Source organism: Bos grunniens, chromosome 11 (assembly GCF_055505025.1).
Source record: "Bos grunniens cultivar Pamir isolate PY7600 chromosome 11, Bosgru_T2T1.0, whole genome shotgun sequence".
Classification (NCBI taxonomy): Eukaryota; Metazoa; Chordata; class Mammalia; order Artiodactyla; family Bovidae; genus Bos; species Bos grunniens.
In genome coordinates, this window is record NC_141175.1 from 106,855,531 (window position 1) to 106,872,794 (window position 17,264).

Sequence of the window (17,264 nt, forward strand, 5' to 3'; positions counted from 1 at the left end):
CCAGATTTCTGGCTTCTTTTAAAGCATCATAAGACCTAGACTTTCAAGAGTAAGAATACCCCACCCAAGTCGGTGTGTAGAACTGGGGTGGGTGACGTTTGCTGCCCAGGACTGACACCCTCGCCAGCCCTCTGGGCCACCAGCTCTGTGCTGGCTTCCCCGTGGGGGTGCTGACTGGTCCCTGAAGACACGTGTGCTGGAGTCCAAGCTAGCGACAGTAACAAACTTGCCTCCCTCCACCCTACCTATGCTGGAGATTCCCAGGACAGAAAAATTTCCAGAATATAGAGACTCCATAAAGAAGCTTCTGCTCCTGTCCCCTTTCACCACCCTCCCTGCCCCCACCAAAAAACCCAAGTTGCCCTCCAAGAGTCATATCTTTTGTGAAATCTGAAGAATGGAGGAAGCTTCAGGGCAGCTCTGGCTTCAGGATATACTGCTCTGTGGGCTAGAACGAGAGGTGGAGACCACAGACTCAACCAGAGTCAGAGTGTCTGGGGGAGGAGAGAAGATGCCACCCTCCCCTCACCCTCCCACCCTCTGTCTCCCTCAACTCTGGGGAGGGCATGGGGTGCCAATCAGAGGGAGCCATGGCAGAACCTGTGGTCACTGCACCACAAATTCTGGCAGCCAGGCTCCCCTTGGAAAGAACATTTTCAAGGGGCCCGGCCTCTGCCATGTTTGTGTGCGTGTGGTCCTGAGCTAGACCCTGGTGCGTGCAGGGCCACTGTTTTCTCATTTATCAATAAAGTGCTTAAGATGACTCTGTTTCAAATGGCTTTTAGCAGTGAACTATTCTTTCCAAATTGATTTCTCTACCAATCCCCAGTAAGCAAAACAGACACAGAAGATGAGCGGCTATCTAAAGCTGGAGGTGAGAATGGGGAGTGGGTGCAAATGAGCAGGAGGGATATTTTGGGGGGATAGACGTGTTCCAAAATTAGATTGTGGTGATGGTCGTTCAACTCTGTGGAAATACACTAAAATTCATTGAACTGTATTTTTAAATGAGTGAAAATTATGCTGTTTAGCATATATCAATAAAACTTGTATACCTTAAACTTATACAGTGTAGAATGTCAGTTATATTTCAGTAAAACCAGAAGAAAAAGTGGTTTAAAAAGAGGATGAAAAGGTAACCTACAGATTGGGAGAAAATATTTGCAAATCACATATCTTACAAAGGACCTGTGTCTGGGACATATATCATAAAAAATTCTCAAAACTCAACGGTAAAGAAGTTAATTCAAGTAGGAAAAAAACATGAACAGACATTTCACCAAAGAAGATACACAGATGGCAAATAAACACATAAAAAGATGTTCAATATCATTATGGAAGTGCCAATTAATTCCACAATGAGATATGGTTAAAATAAAAAGTGATAACCCAAATGCTGACAATGATGTGGAGAAAGTGGATTATTCATTCACTCCTAGTGGGGATGTACATGGGCTTCCCTGGTGGCTCAGTGGTAAAGAATCCGCCTGCAATGCAGAAGACACAGGAGATGCAGGCTTGATCCCTGGGTCAGGAAGATCATCTGGAGAAGGCACGGCAACCCATTCCAGTATTCTTGCCTGGAGAATCCCATGGACAGAGGAGCCTGGTAGGCTACAGTCTATAGTGTCACAAAGAGTCAGACATGACTGAAATGACTGAGTGCATTGGGGATGTATGACAGGGCTACCCTAGATATGGCAGATTCTTACAAAACTAAATATGCACTTTACCATACAACCATGGATTACGACTAAGCGATAAAAAGGAATAAACTATTGATCTATGCAACTCAATAAATAGTTCTCAAGATAATTATGCAAAGTAAAAAAAATAGACCAGATTATAGTTTCCACTTATATATTTTTGAAAGTAAAAAATTACATGGGAGTTCCCTGATGATTCATTGGTTAAGAATCCACCTGCCAATGCGGGGGGACATGGGCTCCATTCCTGGTCTGGGAACTAAGATCCCACATACCTTGAGGCAACTAAGCCTGTGCCCCACAGCTGAGCCCAAGCGGCAATGTCCATCTCCTGTGGTGATACTCTGCTACAGACATACAAGTCTGTACCACTGAAGGAAATTTGTTAAAAAGGGTGTATAGTGTCTGTCTATCAGTTTTGACAACTGCATGTGAATCTACAATTATAAATTGAAAAGTCAAAATTTTAAAATCTTAATATATATAGTCATGCTGCTGCTGCTAAGTCACTTCAGTCGTATCCGACTCTGTGCGACCCCATAGACGGCAGCCCATCAGGCTCCCCTGTCCCTGGGATTCTCCAGGCAAGAACACTGGAGTGGGTTGCCATTTCCTCCTCCAACGGATGAAAGTGAAAAGTCAAAGTGAAGTCGCTCAGTCGTGTCCGACTCCTAGCGACCCCATGGACTGCAGCCTACCAGGCTCCTCCGTCCATGGGATTTTCCAGGCAAGAGTACTGGAATGGGGTGCCATTGCCTTCTCCAATATAATCATAGCTAAACACAAATCAAGAAATGTAGTAAACACAAGAAAGATAGAAAAAATAAACAACTTTATTACGGATATTCATCAATTTTTATCACTTTTTGGATATGTGGATGTATCACTTTCATTTAGAAACATGAATTGGTTAGACCAAACAAAAGCTGAGTTTCAGAGCTATTACTGGGGCAAGAGAAAGTGATCCCAGTGTTCAGCCTGGGACACTAACTCCCTCCTCCTGAGGCCCAGTCTTTTCCTTGAGAGTCTTATAAACCCAAGAGCACTTCCTGGCGGAATGGTGTGACATCATCATGAACTCATGGCAAGGGCTCTGGAATCTCGGAAGCCATGGGATCCTGAACACTTGGCTACAGTCCGTGGTCTTCTCCCGCTGCTGTAAGTCTGCATGTTGAGTAAGGGTGGGGGCCTAGGTCTTGAGGGAGCCTCGTGGTGTTCCCTCAGGGTGGGCATCACTCTCTTCTGTACTAAGGCGAATCTTGGGTCCTGAACTGTGTCCTTCCAAACTGTCACAGTGGATGGGGAAGGGGTCACCTGTGAATTTCCAGATGAGTGACTGGGATGCAGTAGAAATACAAATAGGTCTCAAGTTTGGGGTGCGGGGGGAAGAGAACCAGAGAGGATGTGGGTAAGAGGAGAACAAAATGAATCTGGGGGAAGGGGGGAGAGAGAGTAAAGCGATTTCTACAGAGAACTTGCCCTTGAGAACCCTGGGCGCATGTGGACATCATTCAGGGGGAACACTGCCCTCAGAGGCACAGGCGGGACTGGACTTCTGGAGGGGGTGCCCTCTCAATCAGCTTCCAGGACTGTTTCAGACGGGCTTGGGCCACTCTGCTCAGACTTTTGCCAGGCTTGACTGCCCGTGGTTTTATAGTGGTTCACAGGGCTTCCCAGGTGGCCAATGCAGGAGATGCCAGAGGTGGCGATTTGATCCCCTGGTCCAGAAGATCCCCTGGAGAAGGAAATGGCAACCCACTCCAGTATTCTTGTCTGGAAAATTCCATGGACAGAGGAGCCTGGCAGGCTACATGGGTTTGCAAAGAATTAAACACAACTGAGCATGCACACAGGTAGAGCTGATAACATAGCATGAAAGGTGGCCCAGTTCGACCCTAATGGAAATGAGACTGAGGCTCAGTGGTGGCTGCCACAAGCCATTCTTCCCTTGAGCACTGGTCAGACACGAGGTTTTTTTAGTATCTATTCACTTATTTATTTGGTTGTACTGGGTCTTAGTTGGGATCTAGTTCCCTGACAATATGGAACTCGAGGCCCCTGCATTGGGAGCATGGAGTCTTAGTCAATGGACCATCGGGGAAGTCCCAGACACAAGTTCTAATCCCAAGTCCAAAGAGCTCTAGCCACAGTTAAGGAGCAAACCTGAGACAAATTACATCATTGCTTCCTCACCTGTAAATAGGCAAGTTATATACTTAACCTCATGCCTCATTATAAGGATTGAATGAGGTAATTCCCAACCACTAAAAAATATCTGAAGTTTACTAAGCAGTCAATAACTGTTAGCTACAGTTATTGCTATTTTAAATATTATTTGGTCTCACAATCAGCAAGTTAAGCAGAAAGAAATGGCCTGGTCAAGGTCAAGTTGGTTTCTTTCTTTTCTTTGCTGCCCAGAAAAGACAGGATCCCTCTGAGCTCCTCATTGGCTGCCTCGGAGACAGCTCCAAGCCAACAGGACTCAGCAAAGAAGAAAAGGGTGTGCATGGAAGGGAAGGCAGGTGCGTGTGGTCATTCGCCACCCCCCCCCCCACTTTATCCCTGGTCTCTGAATGAAGGTGACAGGTTGCCATGGCTCCAGCATCAATTCCCTGAACTCTCACGACTGTGCATCTGCAGGGTGGGGGAAAGGGTGTCCAGGGTGGGGAGACAGGAGGCCACTCTCTTGTTCACTTTTGTAGTTATTAAAGACACCAATGACCAGAGAATTTCACATTTATCTCCATAGAGGAGTCCCCCAGGCAGAAAGATCCATGGAAAGAGGCCCAGGAGCACAGGATTTCCCCGGCAAAGAAAGGTAATTATTTACTCAATTCCTACCCTCCTTTATGAGGATTCTGAAGTGGTTTAGTGGGTATAGAATCCACCACCAATGCAGGAGACACAGGAGATGCAGGTTCAATCCCTGGGTTGGGGAGATCCCCTGGAGGAGGGCAAGGCAACCCACTCCAGTATTCTTGCCTGGAGAATCCCATGGACAGAGGAGCCCAGCAGGCAACAGTTCATGGGATGGCAAAGAGTCGAAGCCAACTGAAACAACCAAGCATGCACACACGCACCCTCCTTCATAGATGAGCACAAAGCAGGTGATGGTCATTCTTATTCTTCAGATATCATATGCAAAGACCTCAAGGTGAGCAAAGCGAAAAGGAAAGAGCCGAGTATTTCCCAGGTGGGTCCCCGCCCCTGACCACACAGGGTCCTTCCTCTCTCCAGCAGCTGCCAGGAATGGGAGCCCTCTGGCCTCCAGTCCTGCCCCTCTGGAGGCTGGCCCTGAGCAGAGAACCAGGAAGATGAGAGGCCGGAAGAGGAAGAAACTAACGGATGTGAAGGCAGGTATGTGTTCTTGGCTTCCCTAGCCCTCCACAAAGCATCAGTTACTGCTGAGCAACCACTGTCATCTTGCCCTCATGGCGGACCTTGGGTGGCAGGATCCCGTCTTCAGGTGAGCTAAAAGGATGGATTCAGGACCTCCCAGGTGGGTCAGATCTTGTTTACACAAGAGTCTTGTGCTCACACAGAGTCTTGTTCCTGCAGCAGCCCACAAGAGCAGCTCCCTGGCCTCCCACCCCAGGTCCTCAGAAGCTGTCTCTGAGTTGAAGTCCTGGAATAAGAGGGAGCAGAGGAGGAACATATGGACTATCGATCACATTGAGGGAACAAAACTCAGGATGAACAAGAGGAGAAGACCTAGCTATCGTCCAGAAGACCAAGAAGCCTTCTACCGACTTCTGGGTGTGTGTTCTGAGCCAGTGGAGGGTCAGGTCTCTTCTTCACCGAGGATCCCAGGGCCCAGGGATTGTGGCCAAGACCCCCTGGGGCTTGGAGCTGAGAGATGTCCAAGTGGCACAGCAGCAGATCACCAGGCTTTCATGTTCTGGTTCTGCTGTGGTGCCAATGGGTTTTCCTCTGAGACAAGTTCTTGGAGGGAGAAGAGAAAAAGACTCATGGCTATGTTCAATGATCAAGACAGTTTAGGACAAATCAAGGGGGGAATTCTCTGCCCACATTTATTCCATCCAGTTAAGGTTTTAGAGATCAGTGACGAAAAGGATCAACTAGATCTTGCTGCCTTGATGGTCAAAGTGGGAGGAGGCCCAGAATAATTACAAAAGTAAGTAATTTGCCAGTGACAAATGCAGAGAAGGAAAATTCTGGAAAGGCAGTGACACCTGAATATCCATTGGCAGGACTGATGCTGAAGCTGAAGCTCCAGTACTTTGGCCACCTGATGAGAAGAGCTGACTCAGAAAAGACCAACAACATCGGTGACACCTAGGGGCTTCCCAGGGGGCACTAGTGGTAAAGAACCCACCTGCCAAAGCAGGAGACCTACGAGACGGGTTCAAACCCTGGGTCGGGAAGACCCCCTGGAGGAGGGCATGGCAACCCACTCCGGTCTTCTTGCCTGGAGAATCCCATGGACAGGGGAGCCTGGGAGGCTACAGTCCATAGGGTCACAAAGAGTCAGACAGAACTGAAGGGACTTAGCACACAGCACAATGGCACCTAGAGATGGACTGTGGACAAGAGTAGGAGTTTTGTCATACAGATACTCAGGGAAGGTCTGCAGAGGTGACGTCATGACCTGAGGCAGGGCCCAGTGTGGTAGTTTAGGGATGACACACACATGACACTGTCCACTAGCTGCGCGCAGTTATTCAACACTGAATATTTAAACTTCTGAAGCTCAGTTCCTGGTTCTTCTCACCAGCCACATTTCATATGCTCAGTAGCCACACATGGCCAACAACTACTTTTTGCTGCTGCACTGGGTGTTTTTGCTGCATTCAGGCTTTTTGTAGTTTCTGTGAGCAGGCTTCTCCTTGCGGGGGCTTCTCTTGTTGCAGAGCACAGGCCCTGTGCTCAGGCTTCAGCAATCACAGCACACGGGCTTAGTTGCCTCATGGCATGTGGAACCCTCCCTCCCAGAGCAGGGATCGGACTCGCATCCCCTTCATTGGCAGGCAGATTGCTGTCCACTACACTGCCAGGGGAAGTCCTGACAGCTACCATGCTGGATAGAAAGATGTAGACCATTTTCATCATCACACAGCTGGGAGCCAGGCTTTCGGCTGCTCCCTGTGTCAGGGAGGGCAAAATGATCCACAATCCCTCCATCCTCCCATCTGTGCAAATGTCATTGTCCAGGGTAAAGAGTGAAGAACAAAGAGGATCTGATATTCTCAGGTCACCACTGGAAAATGGTGACCTCCAAGGGACAACAACTGTAGCCCCCCATGAGCCTGCTGGGGGCAGGTGAGGCCAGGTTATTATCTGCAGGAAGTGGCAGAATCCAGGAGAAAGAGGGCAGGATGCCCAATACCGCCCACCCCAGCTTGGGGGAAGAGTATGAACTCCCCACCGCCCACACAGGGTGCTTGATTATCAGATGGGGCAGGAAACCCTTGCACAGTGTGAGGAAGTGACAAGAAATGTGGTGCCCAGAGGCCCAAGGCCATATCCAAGCTTTGGCTCCAGGAATACTGTGTTAAAACTTTGAGAACCAGGTTCGTATCTCTTCGTGAAGCACACTTATTAACTCCCATGTGTTGAAGATTAAATAACAATAGCAAACCACCTGCGGCTGAGACCCACTCTCCCTGTGTCAATGGAAAAAACAGCTTTGTCACTCTTGTTAAAGCTCTGAGCCTCCCAGTGGGAAAGAGAGTTGCCTGCACTCCCTGAAATAGAGGAAGGGGGAGAGGCTTCCTGTCCTTCTCCTCCCTGTGAGCTGAAATCCCACAGCCCCAGGCTCGCTGCTCCTGGGCCCTCATCACGCCTCCCTCCCTTTGCAGAGGATCCGGTCATCCAGAGCTTCTTGGAAGCTGACATTTTCCTGAAGGTGTCTGACAAGGTATTCACAGCACTAACATGGGGAGGGACTGAGGGACTGCAGGGTCACCACCCCATGGGCGCAGGGACAGAGGACCAGACGTCAGCCTGGGCGGAAGCCCTGGAGAGACCCACCCCTGGTGCCAGAAAGGAAGGACGGACAAACTGGCAGTGCCCTGCACTGGCCCTGAGCGTCTCCTTCCTGGCTTCCCGTGGTTGGCTCGTCTCCACATGTCAAAGGGCCAGGAGGCCCCCAGCAAGGCCTACCCTGGGTGGCTCTCCCACCTGGGCGGGGGTGGGGCACACAGCCCATTCAGAACGCTCTTCCTGCCATCCAGCCCTGGCCGCCCTCCCCTGCTCTCTGTCTCCACGCAGTACCTGCTGTCCATGGTGGTGGAGTACTTCGGCCGTGTGGGGCTTCCCGGTCACCTCTACAACAGGATCCACTTCTTCCTGGCCCTGTGAGCGCTTCCCCGAGGGCCCCCAGTGGTGGTTCAAGGGGTCACAGGGTCAGAGGAGGGGAAGGCAACCAGTCAGATCCTGGGGTAATGAATGTACCCAGGAGACACCGCGTGCTGCCCAAAGACACAGTGACCCAAGGTGGAGAGCCCCAGGGGAATGACAGCAGCCAGACCCTTGCCCTGGGCTGGACAGGCTTGGAGTTGAGCGCCGTCCTGCCGTCTGGATCCAGGAGCCCCAGCCAATGGGGCTCCCCTGGACCCAGGCCTGGATACCCTGTCCTGGACGCTGGCTCCTCAGGGGGACCTTGGCAGCCTCTCCACTGCCCCCCTTGCCCTGAGGCTGGGAGTCCTTGCGGGGCTGAGTCCAGCCTGCCCTCTTTCCTGGTGGCAGCTACATTGCCTCCGACATGGAGGAAGACAACCCCACGTCCAAGCGGAGCATCTTCCAGTTCCTGCTGGGCAGGGAGCACTGGCCAGACCTCTACAAGGAGTTTCTCAAGCTGAAGGTGGAATTCTTCCATGCGATGGGACACCGAGCCTGGGTCACCCCCGAGCTGTGCGAGGAGGTCTGTTGGGGATGAGGGCTGGGGGGCCACACCCCAGAGGTGACGGGCTGGGCCATTCCTCAGGGGGCTTACCCTGCTGTGCTTCCCTTTTAGATCCAGGCTCAGAACCCACATCACTGGGTCTGGAGTCGGGTGCGCCAGTGCGCCCCCTAGGTTCCCACGGAAATGGAGTGGGGAGTGCAGCTGGTCCAAGTGAGTACGGGGCTTCCTGGTGGGGACAACGCCACCCCTCTATGCCCTTGCAGTCACCTCCAGGGCTGGTGGGCATGAGGAAGAAGTGCCACTGCGTCCCTGGATGTATGATTAGCCTAGTAAGCGCTCTGAGAACTCCCGTGGTACAGAAAGTAATTACTGTGTTTATATTAAAATTCTCCCAACGGATTCCATTACGAATCATGAACTATGCTGTACAAAGTCCCAATTTGCATATCCATCTTTTTTCTTTTTTTAGGAAAACTCTCGAAAGCGCTGATCTAAGTCATGAAAACCTCTGCAGGGTTTTGATCTGAGTTGAAAATTTTAAATATAAATACATGAAAAACAATGAGGTCATCCTTTCTGGAAAAGGAGCTATTACCCTGGTGGCTCTTGGGGTAAAAAAAAAAAAGGAGAAAGATTAATTCCAGCATGTCATCAAAAGTTCTGTGTGCTTTGCTCCCTGGGCTGGGTCCCTGAAGGATGTGGCAGGGTCTAGCCTCTCAAGGATGAAAGGAGCTCCTAGAGCTCTCTGGTGTTTGAACAAGTAAGCTCACTGGAAAATAAAGCAGCACACACGTGGAGCCAACAGAGGACAGCTGCGGAGACTCGGCGCCTGACACGCAGCACACTCTTCAGTATCTGTCTTCTTTGCCTTCAATTTCGTTCTTCTGTGTGGATCTACTTTAAGTGAAGGGAGACCTTCCATGAAGGGCATGAGGATCCCTCCGCCTGGGCTGGAACAATCCTGTGAGCTGAGCCCCCACCCCATCTCACTGCAGGGCGTGGCGGGGTGCACACTGACCCCAGGAGAAAGAAAAGGAGAGACAGAGCAGGGTGGCTGTGTTCTGAGATAAACCGAGTTTGGTATCAAGTTCCATTCATCCCCAGCGTTTTATCTGACAACCAAGCATATGTCAGGACACATATTCCTACCGTATGTATCAGGAGTCTCAAAATTCCAAAGAAAACAGCATTTTTACCACAATACTAAACAGAGAACAGCAGTCACTGGGGCCCCTCCTGGGCCTGGCCATGATAAAGACGACGAGGGTAACGGGAATTCTCCCAGAGGCCGTCCTCTGCGCACCTGGAGCTGCGGTCCTGACAGCCTCCTCACCAGGGGGCCTGCCACCCACCCTGACCCCACTCTAACTGGGGTGCCTTCTTCCCAGGCCTCGGGCAGCCTCAGACAGACAAAGCACTGGATGGGTCTCCAGCTCTCCACAGGCCTACGGACCATCGCGAACTGAACCTGCGGCGCCAAACCAGCTAGTGGTATGATGGCCCCTGGCCTCCCGGTGGGTGTCAGCAACAAGGCCCTGAGCCCAAGGGCCCTGGAAGGGCTGAACAGTAACACGGAGGGGCCCCCATGGGAGCCGAGACCAGAGCAGGTGCCTCGATGGAGACCGAGGGCAGATGGAAGGAGAAGGGCTGGGAAGTGCAGCAGCAGGCCTGCACCGCCAGGGAGGAAGAACCTGAAGAGGAGCCCAAAGAAACGCCCAGGCGATGAGGAAAAGAGGTGGAGGCGGGAAGGAGAGAAACCCGGGAGCAGAGAGCACGACCAAGGACACCTGCAGCCAACCTGCTGGAGAGCGGCCATATCCAGTGAGACGGGACACTCCAGCTGAAGGGCCGAGGGCAGACACGGAGCACACGGGCAGGTGGATCGAAGGCTGACAGTGGGAACAGAAGAGAGGGCTCAGCAGTGAAGAACCCTTCTGCCAAGGCAGGAGATGAGGGCTCAGTACCTGGGTCAGGAAGATTCCCCTGGAGAAGGAAATGGCAGCCCACTGAAGTATTCTTGCCAGGGAAACCCTGTGGACAGAGGAGCCTGGCAGGCTACAGTCCATGGGGTTCAAAGAGTTGGACACGACTGAGCGACTTTCACTTTATTTCGTATGTGTAGCCCCTTTAGGTACAAAGTTTTATTACTGAGCGGCTGCTATACGGTATTACTGGGTAATTGCCAGACAGAAACTGTTGAGCTCTTCATCTTTTTTTCCCATGAAAATGTCTAATTTTGCCAAGAAATTTCTGCTACGGTTCCCAGGAACCTCACAGTCAAGTGTTACAACAGTTGGTCTTGTAAAAAGCCAACTCCTTTCGGGAAGCAATACAATTGTTGTTCAACGCTATTTCATGAAGGTTTAGCATTTTCTTCGCGTCTTCGAACCTTCCAGAAGCAAAGGACCACAGTACTTCCAGCCTGCGACACTCAGTCAGTGCTTCCCCAGAAGGCCAAGGTGGAAGCAGCTGGGCTAAGGGGCGGTTCTCTCCCCAGGGTGGCCACTGAGGGGCAAACCCAGAACCGACAGGATTGGACAACAGGCCACACCATGTCCCTACCCACCCTCCTAAGTTCAGTCCTGGGAAGCCCGATTCAAATGGGGCCAACCCCAGAACACTCCAGCGGCTCTGCTAAAAGGTTCCCCTGGCATGTGGGAGGTAACCGAAGGCCTCTTGGAGGTCACCGCTGCTGCAGTGCTGAGAATGGTGCCATCAGCGGAGCTGGTACGGGGATGGCAGGATCGCAAAGAAACGTGCGGGTTTCAGAGACTAGCTGGGCCTGATCATGGAAACGGCAAGTGAACAGCACTGGGAACTCAGGGGAGACTGCCAAGGGGCAAGGACGGCAAAGCCCAGGGGAGCCGAGTGGTAGGCACTCTGGACACACTGTGTTTGCACCTGGATCATTACATCTGACATAGCATGACAGGGTTTGCTCAGGAGCCCAAGCAGAAAGGGTGCTGATAAAGGGAAGCAGATGGAGGGGCTTCTGGGGCAGAGGATACAGAAGCCCCAGCAGACCTGCAGAAACCCCAAGGCAAGGTGCCACGCAGAGCTGGCATTAACACCCTGCAGCCAGGTGAGCACCTCCACCCTCTTGTCCACCTGCAGCAGCTCCGCCTCCTCTCCCCCCTGTAGGCCACACTCGGCATGTCCCGCTGGCACCTCCGAGGGCACTCTTCTTACCTGGCCCCCATGGGAAATGTGGGTGGAGGCTGAGGAGTGAGGAGGAGGGGGTGAAGATGCCCAGCTGACATCCAGGCACTGCGCAGGGCAGAGGCGGTGACCCACAGGCTGGAGTCTGGAGGGGGTGGCACAGGGCACACCCAGCCCTCCCCTGGGGATCTGCAGATTTCACCCGAGGGCTGGCGCCACTCTCATCTGATCTCACGGGTGCTAATGACAGTGGATCTGCTCAGGATTCTCCCTTCTTCCTTCAACTCCAGAGTTCTACACATTTACCCAAATACCTGCTTAACCTCAGAAAGGCTACAGTAAGTAGAATGAAAACATTCCTGATACGTGAGAGATATGAAAACATTCCTGATACGTGAGAGATATGCACACACATAAACACAAATGAAAGAAACACGAGTGGCCTTAAGTAGCTTTCAGCCACTGTTCCTGTGACAAGTCCCCAAGAACACGACTCGCCGGGCCAGGATCCCAGCACGTCAGGGTTCTGAGTGCACACGGTCCAGAGCTCGGCACCTACCCTTAAGAATCGAGATGGCGCCACTGACTACAGAGACGAGGCGGCAGACCACACCTGACTGAGTCCTGGAGAGAAGGCGGTGGAAATCAGGTGCTTATCCACAGATTTTCAGTGCTTTTACTGAACTTAGTATAAAGTTCTTTTCCTAAACTTCCTATTTCATGTTCTAACGTACCATGGAAGAAATAGTTTTAGCTAAGAGAGAAACAGTTTAAGATGGTTGTTGTATGACTAAGAAAGCAGCACACAGACTAATTCAATAAATCTAATTCCAAGAAAATACACACAAAGACCTTTGTTTTTCCAAAGATGTGCAGAGAAAGCCAACAGTCATCTGTCTGCTTTTTAAGGTGTTCATAAACTCTGCCTGGTGCACTAGCCGAGTTAACTCACACTTCACCAGCCTCTTCCTGAGTGTCTACTGGACCAGGAAGACGGGCAGTCGTGGACCAAGTTCTCTGTATGAACAGCATGGCCTGGGTGCCCAGGCTTGTCTGGGCAGCGACTGGGGGTCGTGTGGCCTCGGGCCGGCCACCTCCTGCCCTGACCCTCAGGTCTCAGCTACGGAACAAGAGGCAGGACCAGGGGCCACCCAAGGGAGGGTCTGGTGTAGATGCCTGACCAATGCGCTCCCCTCATCTGGAGCCTCCAGGTCCGGCCCTCTTCGCAGCCCCTACTCTGCATGCGCGCCACACTGCACACCAACAGAAGACGCAGCAAAGCGAGAGGATGGCCAACAGCCAGGTCTTCCTCGTCCACAGGCCAGAGCCACGGATGTGGTTTTAGAGGCTTTTACCAAAGAACACTTTTCTGAAGCTCGTGACTGCACTGAGAAGCAGCCACCCTATTTCAGAGTAGGGGGAGCCTGGTCTTGGAAGCAGGAAGGGACAGTCACCTGGGAGCTGTGGGAACCAGCGCGAGTGTCTGCATGGTGCAGGAAGTGTTGACACCGCCCCCCTCCCAGCCTGGGAGAGGCCTCTTAGGAGGCTCTCTTCCCACCTTGCCCCCGGCTCCCTTCCACTGCTGGTTCACAACTGCAGACACAGCAGGCGCAGGGCAACCAGATTCTGTCCCCTCTCCCACTGCTGAGCTGGAGAGATCATCATACAGGGAGGCTTCTCCCACAAAACTTGGTCAGGATGAGGATGGGGAACCCAGAAGAGGCCCGCAAACCTTATGAAGGAGGTAACAAAATCTTCCTGGCTTGGTCTCAGATTGGCCTACGGCCTTCAGTTTCACCCAGCCCCCAGTGGTGTCTCCCGGCTGGCCCACTCAGGATGGGTTTGGCACGTGCGTCGCTTGGAGTCCTGACACGTCCCTTTCTCTAACAATTCCTTCTCCGCTCCATGGCTCTCGTTTCCAGCCCCCATCTGGGCTCCCACACCCAGGGGCTGCCCAGCAGGTTCACCAGCCTCACACCACCACCAGGCTGAGAGATGCAAGTCCCGCCCCCTTCTTGCCTCTTCTAGGATGTCAGGAGGTCCCCTGAGCTGGGACATGCCCCTCTCAGCAAGCTGTGAAGTCGGCTGGTCTTCAGGCAAAGGGTGAGAGCGTGGCCTTACTCAAGGAAGACCGGGCAGCACTCAGAAGCTCTGTGAGGCTTCCACCACTGGCGTCCCTGCTCAGGCCTGGCGACCATGCCTCAGAGCTGCTCCCAAGTTCATGCCTTCACTGCTTTGTAAGGCGTTGGAGGTAGGAGCACAGGTGTCAACATCCATCAGGGAAACAGTATTAATGTACTGTTTCTTTAATTACATCCATCTATGGAGGCAATGCCACACATTTCCACCTGTGTAAGCAGAAGAGGTGGACGGACGGAACTAGCAGGAGTGAGGAACCACATTATGACAGATGCCACCAAGACGCACCAGAGTCTGGACCTCCCCTTTGTAAGGGAGCACTTAATGAGGTGGAGGAATTTATTTCCTGCCAACATACAGTAGCAGGAAGTGACAGAGGCCACTTCTGGGTCCACTCGGACCCGAAAGCATTTTTCTTCAACTCTTCCTCCTCCACGGCTATGAGGAGGCTAAAATGTCCTGGGTGGTGGTTATACTCTCAAGATTTTCGGAGAGCCCATGAACAGCTGGCACTGACTTCTCCGATGATTCAGGCATGCTTACTCAGGAGTCAACTGTTCAGAACATCCTCTGTCTCCTCAGGAGGCCTGAGATATAAAGTCAACGCTGTTTCCAGACTGCAACCTTCCAGCCTGCTGAATCCCTGATAAAGCCTGATCACTGCTTCTGTTGACAACATTCTAATGACCGTTCTCCTTCTACATGACAATTCGTAAGTAACTCAAGTAATTCTTCAATCAGAGAAAAGCTTACAAGTTACAAACAACTCAGAGTGAAGACACCAATAGCTGCCCAGTACTGACTTCTTTAGGTCCTGGCTCAAATGAAATTTTCATAATCTACCCTTTTTTTCTTCTATTTTTAATTAGAAGAAAAACTTTTAAATGTGAAGGAAGCACATTTCACCCTCTCAATCAGCCACTTCGCCCTTGACTCACACGTGAGGGTAAGACAGTAAAGGTCTGAATAGAATCACTGTGCACACTTTTGGGATGCAAGGAGCAAACACCATTTAGGTTTTTGTCAAAATCTCATTGGAAACATTTCTATTTGTTTTAATTTTCACTTTTAAAATTAACTGTAGAATCTCACAATTCAGGATGTGGAAACATGAAATCATAAGACAGACCTGGCAGCTTTGACTAGTTTAAGGTCCCACTGGCCATTTAAGGAGGCAGAGGGCATCTCAGAATCTAGACAACAGGAAGCTTTCTTTTTCTTAGTCCGGAAACCTGAAGCTGGAGACATCTTATACAAATACCGTTCCTCATCATCTAGTCCAGAAACTTGATGTGGGTGTACATTCTCTAAATCCTGGGTGGAAATGAACTTTTATTTTAAAATATAATTTCTGAAGACGTCTCTGTAGTGAGAATTTTGCATTTTCTCTAGAGCAGGATTCGTGCTGGGCAGTTCTTTACTAAGGTAGAAATCTCTTCCTGCTTAAGATGATCCTTCATACTACGGCACTGTCACAGGATGAGCAAGCTTACAGTGGTGACACCTTCAGTTCAGTTCAGTTCAGTCGCTCAGTCGTGTCCGACTCTTTGCGACCCCATGAATCGCAGCACGCCAGGCCTCCCTGTCCCTCACCAACTCCCGGAGTTCACTGAGACTCACGTCCATCGAGTCAGTGATGCCATCCAGCCATCTCATCCTCTGTCGTCCCCTTCTCCTCCTGCCCCCAATCCCTCCCAGCATCAGAGTCTTTTCCAATGAGTCAACTCTTCGCATGTGGTGACACCTTAGGAAATGATAAAAGCCCTTTGTTGCTGCAGAAAGTAAAATTATATAACAGAGCCTTTTAAAAAACAAATACATTACTGTATGTAAAACAGACAGCTAATGGGAAGTTACACAGGAGTGCAACACAGTGCTCAGTGACAACTCAGAGGGATGAGATGGAGCGAGGGGGAGGGAGGTTCAAGACGGAGCGGGTGTATGTATGCTTATGGCTGATTCACACTCTTGTATGGTAGAAGCCAACAGGATGTCGTACAGCAATTATCCTCCAATTAAAAATAAATTAAAAAAAAAATAGTGCACATCTCCATAATGCCCCCTGCAAAAAACTGCCTTCCTGAGCATAAAGCCACTTCACCTGAATCACCAGAGCTGAAAGATTCCAAAAACTAATATACACCCCAGTGCCCACTGCTCTACTCTGAAAAATCTTAATCATCAAGAGTTTTGAAAACAAACCAAAACATTTTATTTACAAAAGTAAAATTTCAACTAATTTTTATATATCCTATCACGTTAATGCCGACAGCAACAGAGTCTCTGGGATATTTGAAACACTTGGATTTTTAAAATACACTGAGGTCTGTGCAGCTCATTCCCCCCAGCTATATTATAAAACTTAGAAAGGTTTCTTTAGCTTTGTCGTTTGGTCACATTTTTTGTGCAGAAGTCACGCTTCAGGGTAGGCTTACCACCAGCCATGATCACATAACCATTGGCTGTGGGTTTCCAAGGAGCAGAGGAGCCAATCTCAGCAAGGCCCGCACTGGCATCTTCAGCTGTTTAAATTTGAAGAGGAGTTCCGCAAAGCTTGTACTCCCTGAAGAAATGGAATGGAAGGGAAGGGTCACACGTCACTCAACAAAGTCAGCCTCTTTCAAGGAAGCTTCAGACACACAATCACTTCTAAAGTTGGTATTCTTCTCTTTGAAAACAACTGTTAAAAGACACTACTTACCTTACGGATTTCCCTCATACACTCTAGGAGATGATTTGATAAAAAACTTTAATTTATTCCATTCTGTACTTCTGAAACTGACATAACTATATGTGAAACAATACTATCTACATACACATATTATTTAAATATAATAAATAAATACACCCAGTGCCTCCTTGGTGGCTCAGATGTAAGGAATCCACATGCCAATGCAGGAGATACAGGTTCAATCCCTGGATTAGGAAGATCCCCTGGAGAAGGAAATGGCAACCTGTTTCAGTATTCTTGCTTGGAAATCCCCATGGACAGAGGAGACTGGTGGGCTACAGTCCAAGGGTCACAAAGAGTCAGATATGACTTAGCAAATAAACATCAACAGATTTCCTAAGAGCTCGTTAAAACCAAAGACAGGGAACAAATGCATAAGAGCTATGAAAACACCTCCAATGTTCTGATACACTATGGACCATTCAGACTTAATGTGACCATCACTCTGGTTAGGTTTAAACATTTCTCCTAGTATCTGTTTCCTATTTGCTCTGCCTGTTCTCTGCTCTCCTTTCCCTCTTTTGGACTGAGTACTTTTTATGACTCCATTATACCTCCTCTGTTGCTTACTAGCTCTAACTCTGTTTTCTTATTTTTAGTGTTTGCTTTTCGATTTATAGTATTATCTTTACCACGGATTACCTTCAAGTGAGATTACACCTAT

At 50.1% G+C, this 17,264-nt stretch overlaps 2 protein-coding genes across 9 annotated transcripts in view; one reads left to right on the plus strand and one right to left on the minus strand.

Moving 5' to 3' along the window:
* LOC147363809 (uncharacterized) overlaps window positions 1-8,742 on the plus strand; it is a 43,060-nt gene extending 34,318 nt beyond the window's left edge. The window contains exons 4-9 of the mRNA XM_086328395.1: window positions 4,944-5,063; window positions 5,265-5,462; window positions 7,526-7,584; window positions 7,938-8,023; window positions 8,415-8,589; window positions 8,683-8,742. Of these exons, the coding sequence (XP_086184521.1) occupies window positions 4,944-5,063; window positions 5,265-5,462; window positions 7,526-7,584; window positions 7,938-8,023; window positions 8,415-8,589; window positions 8,683-8,742 (698 nt within the window). The remainder of the gene's footprint in view (window positions 1-4,943; window positions 5,064-5,264; window positions 5,463-7,525; window positions 7,585-7,937; window positions 8,024-8,414; window positions 8,590-8,682) is intronic.
* Window positions 8,743-16,057: 7,315 nt separating this feature from the next.
* The window catches only part of ANAPC1 (anaphase promoting complex subunit 1), a 108,576-nt gene continuing 107,369 nt past the window's right edge, over window positions 16,058-17,264 (minus strand). For all 8 annotated transcript variants that reach the window (XM_086328316.1, XM_086328313.1, XM_086328311.1 and 5 more), the window contains one exon: window positions 16,058-16,432. In XM_086328316.1, the coding sequence (XP_086184442.1) occupies window positions 16,317-16,432 (116 nt within the window). In that variant the 3' untranslated portion in view covers window positions 16,058-16,316. The remainder of the gene's footprint in view (window positions 16,433-17,264) is intronic.